This window comes from Austrofundulus limnaeus, unplaced genomic scaffold (genome assembly GCF_001266775.1).
Source record: "Austrofundulus limnaeus strain Quisiro unplaced genomic scaffold, Austrofundulus_limnaeus-1.0 Scaffold178, whole genome shotgun sequence".
In the NCBI taxonomy this organism is placed as follows: domain Eukaryota; kingdom Metazoa; phylum Chordata; class Actinopteri; order Cyprinodontiformes; family Rivulidae; genus Austrofundulus; species Austrofundulus limnaeus.
Window position 1 is genome coordinate 283,585 of NW_013952580.1, and position 6,969 is coordinate 290,553.

Sequence of the window (6,969 nt, forward strand, 5' to 3'; positions counted from 1 at the left end):
AGTTGTAATTATTCTGTCAACTAGTTTTGGCGATTTTACATGCGGTCAGGAGACGTAGAGAAAGAAATGCAATTCTTTTCACGTTACGGGATTAAATGAAAATACGCCGACAGCGGGAGGAGGGTCCAGCAACAGTCGCGGCTGCAGTCGCTCTGGTGCTGGGAACGGTTTCGGACAGACAGCGGGAACAGCTGATCAACATGTGAGATAAATGTTCGCTACATCACAACTGATTGGACAAATGTGTTTCCATTTCTCTTTTTGCGCATTAACTCTTTTTCGAAAAAAAAAACAAAACAAAAACCACCTCAAGCGAGCGTATCAACTTTGATGCGAATTAGAGGAAGTTTTTTTTCGAATCATGCCGTTTCCATTCACCTTTTCTGATGCGGTACTTCAAAATGCGCATAAAAAAACCTTGATGGAAACACAGCTAATGGCTGTGGTGGATGACTGGGCCACCAAAAGGCATTGTAATTCTGTCACACTATTGTAGAGCCACTTCAGACCTGATAATGAGTAGAAAAGCGCTAACGGGCCGTAAGACAATGGCTAATCTCTTGAAGGCACCACATTTATACCAAAGCTCAAACCTACATAAACACATGTAAATTCAGACAAAATGGGGAAACCCAAGTCTGCTTGAAAACATTAACCTGAAATAATTAACTGAGCTTTATGTGCGTCTGTTTTGTGTTTGTGGCAACAGCACAGTGTACTCATTTAACACTCTGTCAATGAATTTCATGTAAGGGTGGGCTGAATTCACAGTAGTGTGGATATCTGGAGGTGCTGTGTGGTGAACTGAGTGAACGACAGGAAGTAATAGAAGAGTCCTACCTCTGTGGCCACGTGCATTCTTCACCACCACCGGGTAGCCTAGTGGCTCGGCCTCATCGATCATCTTACGGAAGTTGTCATGCCCTCCTAAAAAACAAACAAACAAAACGTTTACACCCCACAGACACACAATAAAATGTGTTAAACCTACTCAGGTTTTCATAGCATGGTTCACATAGTACAGCCAGCCTTCGCAGAGCAAAGCAAGGGAACATAGCGCGTTACTATAGAAACAGGAGCGCCTCGAAACAGGAAGGCTGTAGGAGTGTTGTCCTAAGCTCAGATTCATGAGATAAGAACAGGCTGATGAAATTAATGTGAAGCAGCTGACCATATCGGATAATGACTCCTGATGACAGCTCGCTGTAACAGACGTGCAAAGGCTTCCTCAGCCTCGACTTGAGAAAAGATTTAAAAAATGTGTTTTAAAATTGTGAGATAAACATTTTATTTCCACGTTTTTCCTCCRCTCTGCTTCAGATACTGATTCGCAATCTTCATATTTCCATTCTGGTCTTATTTGGCGTTTAGTCAAAGGGACAGATGCAAATGATCGTGTGGCTCGGCTCTTCCTTTCTTTTCCCCCCGGTGAACTGCATCACACGTGTTCGCACCGAGAGAAGGACAGAAAAGAGGAGGAGACAGTTTGACGCCAAATGTGGTTATAGCCACATCGTAAGCTGCTAAGCAAGACTATTGTTTTATTTTGAAAAATGTGTGTCCGTGATGGTGGTGGGAGGTGGTTGTTACATAAGCTCTCCAGCTGCTCTGTATGCATCGCCTGGCCTACTGTGCACAGACACACATGGAATGTAGGCCAAACCTCATCCTCCTCATTCTTTCTTTTTTCCCTTCGTTCTGTCTGTATCCTTCTGTTTCTGCTCTCATGAATACCACAGCACTGAGGTTTTTTTTTTTTTTTTCACAAAAATGTGTGCTGCTGGTTATCAGTCCTTCCCTGCCTTGGCTTAAAAATAAATCAATGAATACAGAAAATAAAACCAACAAAAAATATACAAGGTTTCATGAAGAAGCTTAAGGAGTATTATGGTATATCTGAGTGTGTGGGTGCAGTTTATTGTAGGAAGCTGTGGTACTGTGAAGGATAATTATTTGTTTGGGCATTTCATGTTCTTTCCTCTGTTCTATATTCTGCAAGGGTAATTGTAGGCTCATTGTGTCTGCACAAACCCCCCAAGACATGGAGTAAAGGGTTAAGTGTGGGTCAGGTCCTTAGCTGAGTATCATCTGACTGAAGAAATTGTTCTCAATTCAAGAAGCAATTCCTAACAAACCTTGAATTGGATATTTGTGACTTAAATATAAAGATCACTAGACTGAGCCCCGCCCATACCGTCCACTGGTAGCGTCTGTGACAGCATGGAGGAGCAGAAACAGAGACCAAACAGAGCAACAGCTCACAGCCTCCATAGAAACTAATAGATAAACAGCAAGCTGAACTGGATCTGTTTCACAAATTATCTGTCATGTTTTTACAATAAATTAATAAGTATGTTAATTTCAGAAGAGAAAAACATATACGGTAATTTATAAGTAACAATGATCTAAACCAGACCTGAAGTCAGCCTGTAACTTAGACTTTAGCTAGTTGAAAAATGATGACTTCAGCTAGTAATAAAGTATATTTAATATTTCTTCTTACTGTCATAAAAAATAAGAGCATTTATATTTACCAGTCAACAGTTAGAAAATGTTCTCTGATTATAGGATGAAACTAGTCTCTATTAGCTAACCATCTGCTCAACAGGTCAGGTTCCTCTTACAGAAACCTAAAAATACTCACATTTATAATATTATTTTACACTCTGTAGGTCTAAATATTAATCAGAGGACAAATCAGCTGTAATATTTAATAGTTTGTGTTAAATTGTTGCAACAGTGCTAAACTCTGTATTTATGCTCCACAAGCTAATATCTGCTAACCAGTTCAACAAATAACAGTGATTACATGGACTTTATAAGATTATTTTAATTTTAAACTGTTACATTATGTTCTGCTCCGATCACATTGAGCTAAATAAGATCAAATCTGCTGACTTGTGTTGTGAAATGAGACACTTTCCTGTTTATCTTCTGTTAATAAATCCATAACACAAACAGCTTTTCTGACATTATTTAAAACATTAGATAGATTATATAAACTGCAAAATATTATTAATACTTGGGTTAGTATTATTATTAATAGTTTTTATGATTTCTACATCGTCACTCCTTTTCTTTCTGCTGTTGTCAACATGTACAGTAATGGGAAATCCAGAACTCTTGACCATTTTGCGTTAGCCGTTAGCTTCACCAGCCGATCACACRGTCAYGTGGTTTCTGCGCACTCCATCTGTTCTATTGAACCTACTTGGCTATTGCTAAGAAAAAGATAACAAGAATGTACATCAAAATTGCAAGAAACAAATGCATTAAGCACAAATTTACCATAAGAGAAGGTGTCAGGAAGAGGCACCCCATGACCGGCTAGTTCTTGAAAGGTCCAAAACTTGTTGACACAGTTGAGTATGGCCTGGGGCCGGTTGATTAGCCGACAGCCCATCTTTTCCAGGTGACGCAGAACAGTGATGTCACTGTCAGATTGAACCCAAGGCGTGGGGACCCGTACTACTACCACCTGGGGATAAGACGTCACCAACTCTTGCTCCACTCGAAGACCTAAAGGGTCAGATGGTGAAATGAGAGGGAYGGCGATTAGACTGGTGTTAGCAGTTATCAACAATGCTTACTTTGAGAAAACMGAGTTCATTTGCCATGTTTTGAAAATAAAACGAGGAAGACGTTCGTAAAATGCCTCGCGCTCCACAGCAATGCAGCTGAGTTCTGGTCCACACCTCTTTTGGTGTTGCGATGCAGCTCACATCGTTGTTGGACATGTTCAACTCTGCTGGTGATTTATGAATCGCCAGAGGCAGCTTTCAGACATACTGGTCTTTGTGGCCATTTTGTGGAACTGTTTTGTCAAAGAGCCCCAAGTGGATGGATAGGATAGATTCAACCCTCATCGTCGTAATATGTTCAGCAGTGTAACAAAAAATACTGTATGTGTGGAGAGCAAATAAAGAACAAGCATAGTGAGAAAATCACTTTGGGAACCTAGACATGGTTGTATGACTTTAGTCCATTTACTTTGTGTGCAGACTGTCCACCCAGCCCTCAAGTAAAATTTCTGCAAAATCACTTAGTGAGACAAAGTGCAAACACATCCGATGCAGGGGTGTCAAACTCCAGTCCTCGAGGGCTGCTATCCTGCATGTTTTGGAGGTTTTCCAGCTTCAACACACCTGATTCTGTGATTGAATTAACTCTTCAAATTGTGCAAAAGCCTGTTTATCACCCAGCCATCAAAGTCAGGTGTGTTGGAGCAGGAAAACCTCTAAAACATGCAGGATAGTGGCCCTCGAGGACTGGAGTTTGACACCGCTGGTGCAGCAAGTGAGCAAAACAGTTCTTCTTAGTGTTTTCTTGCTCCCTGCTACTGCAGATGCTGTACCTTTAGGCGCATGTGCTTATATCAACACAAACCTAGTCACCCAGGAGGCTCCTCGCAGAAAAACACTGGTTTTTATCTAAATCATACACTTGGCATAAAAACTAACCTCATTTGTGTTCCAGAGAAATGCTTAATTGCATATCATTTCTTATATTTTTATCATTGAGAACATGCCTCTTGCAGAAAATATCCTGCCATGAAATGCTTCRCTGTGGACATTCAACATGTGAAATTAGCTTGCTTACAAGAAATTTCATTTCTTATGGCAGTCTCTCATTAAGGAACCAAAACTTTTAGCCAGTGCTTGGCTTATTTTCTCTACTTGTTCTTTTATGTATATTTGCAAATATGCTTGGCCAGACAATTACAACAATTTGCCCCTATGAACACGCGTCGTTACAGAAGTTGTTGATTAGGGGTGTGAGAAAATATCGATACACTGAAATATCACGATATTTCATTTCCCGATACTGTATCGATATTCTAAAGCCCTGTATCGATTTTTAATTAAGGTTTAAATTGTCAACTTTCCTGCCAGCCGTTCATTTTTATGTTGTTGTAGTCAACTGTATGTAGTTCAGCCTCTGACCACTAGTTGGCAGCAGTGAGCCAGCCATTTGGCTCCTCTAACTCTTGGGTGCCAGAGGGTAAGGGTAGCATTGGCATTGTAAGTGAACATTAGCTTTTCTTTTTTTCAGTAAGAGGTTTTTATTTAATAGAATTTTTGGACAAAAAAATCGCAATATATCACAATATATTGCCTTGCTTACAGTATCGCAATATATCGGGATATATCGTATCGTGACCCCTCTGTTATGATGTGTATCGTATCGCCAAATTCTTGCCAATACACAGCCCTATTGTTGATGCAAATTTAGTAATATTCCGCTCCTCTCACTGTAGTCCTACAACACGAGTTTCTTTCTTATGAGACATTTTTTTCACAGAGTGCACTACTCTTGAATTTAATCACACTTGAGGAAAACATGCTCACACTTCATGTTGTACACACAGCACCAAAAAACAAGTTTTCTGGGACATTTTTTTAATACGCAGTCAAGACCAGTCTGCCTTGAAGTGATTAGCAATCTTTTCCAATGGAATCCCAATGCAAAGTTAAAGCAATCTGTTTGTAGGATCTGGCATTCACGGTGCTTTGCTTTGCAGAAAGTCAAACTGACCTTGGCTTCCTCAGCCTGACACCACTTTTCTAATGCAAATGAGGGTCTAAGGAACAAAAGGCTAACTGAACATCTGAATAGGTTACTGATCGGACATTTCAATTCAGTCCATCTTATATGGGCCATAGAAAACAATGGTGAGTCGAGCATTTTGAATGGAGAGAAAAATTACAAATGTAATACATTACCTTAATAAAAACAACCAACATGCCATACTTTTTTTTTTATCTTAAAACCTTTGATAGGTTCTACAGTATTTGATTTATTAGAGCAGAATCAAATAAACTTATTGGTTTGGTTGCTGCACAGATGGCTCAGTCACCAGGAATGGACCAAAAATTGGCAGTATTTTACTTTTACCCGATGGTACTTTATTACTGTGAATGGGAAATGAGACAAAGCCAGGCTGTGGGATTTTTGAGCCTGCGATAAAACCTAACAGCTCATGAGGATGAACAGATTGAGCGACAAGTTGCAAAAAAAAAAAGTGTTTGCACCTTTGTGTATTCACATGTACTCTTCGTACAGAAGTGAGGACTGAAGACATTAATCTCCAGCCAAGCATTTTACAGTGACCAGGATATAACTTTCAGCCATCTTAGAATCTGCAGACTGACAAAAGAGATAACAAACCAGGTGGAGATGACCAGACGTCAAGACTTGATGACTGCTCCACACATAACAGACAGCTACTACCATTTCAGATGCATCGGTTTGTGTAGTGAAGGTCCCCAGACTTGAGCAGACAGATGTAAGGGGGGACAGGAGAATACCAAAATGCACCCAAAAGGTCAAGGATGTCTCAAGGCGACCACAGTGAGTACAGGGACATGTGATGCGTTAAATAGAAGTGGATAAAAATCATGACAAAATCCCCACGCAACCCATTTTATTTCCTCCTCCCTTTTCATAATTTTGCCAAAGAAGCCAGAGAGGACTCATTGCGTTCCCAACCCTATTCAGCACAGTGAGCGGTGTTACACTGGGACGTGTCAGGGGACGTGGTCTCATGGTTTTTGACAAGACAGTAGCCACAGTGCTCGCTTCTGTCTACAGGGGACCAAAGACGAACAAGAGGAAGCAGGATGAATCTGTCCCATTCTTCCGTGCACTCTGCACTGTCCATCACGTGACAGCCACAAAAATGCTCAAGAGATCCAAACAAATCTGGAGAATGGCTACTTWGACACAGTTGACCTTTTGTGGGAGAGCCTCTAAATTTAGTGAAAGTTCTGTCTTTATACCTAAAATTAACAAAGATTTGTTTAAATTGTTTGTTCGGTGTATCATATTGTATTCGAAATGCTCTTTTATTGCCTGACAGAGTTTGAAAGAACAGCATTCTACGCATACCTCAACATCACGCACACGTGCGCACACGCGCGCACACGCACGCACACACACACACACACACACACACACACACACACACAC

The 6,969-nt window shown here is 40.6% G+C and overlaps 1 protein-coding gene across 1 annotated transcript in view; it reads right to left on the reverse strand.

Moving 5' to 3' along the window:
* Positions 1-6,969, reverse strand: part of rimkla (ribosomal modification protein rimK-like family member A) — a 16,614-nt gene that overhangs the window by 4,847 nt on the left and 4,798 nt on the right. The window contains exons 2-3 of the mRNA XM_014017880.1: positions 3,289-3,519; positions 841-927 (exon numbers count right to left, since the gene is read on the reverse strand). Of these exons, the coding sequence (XP_013873334.1) occupies positions 841-927; positions 3,289-3,519 (318 nt within the window). The remainder of the gene's footprint in view (positions 1-840; positions 928-3,288; positions 3,520-6,969) is intronic.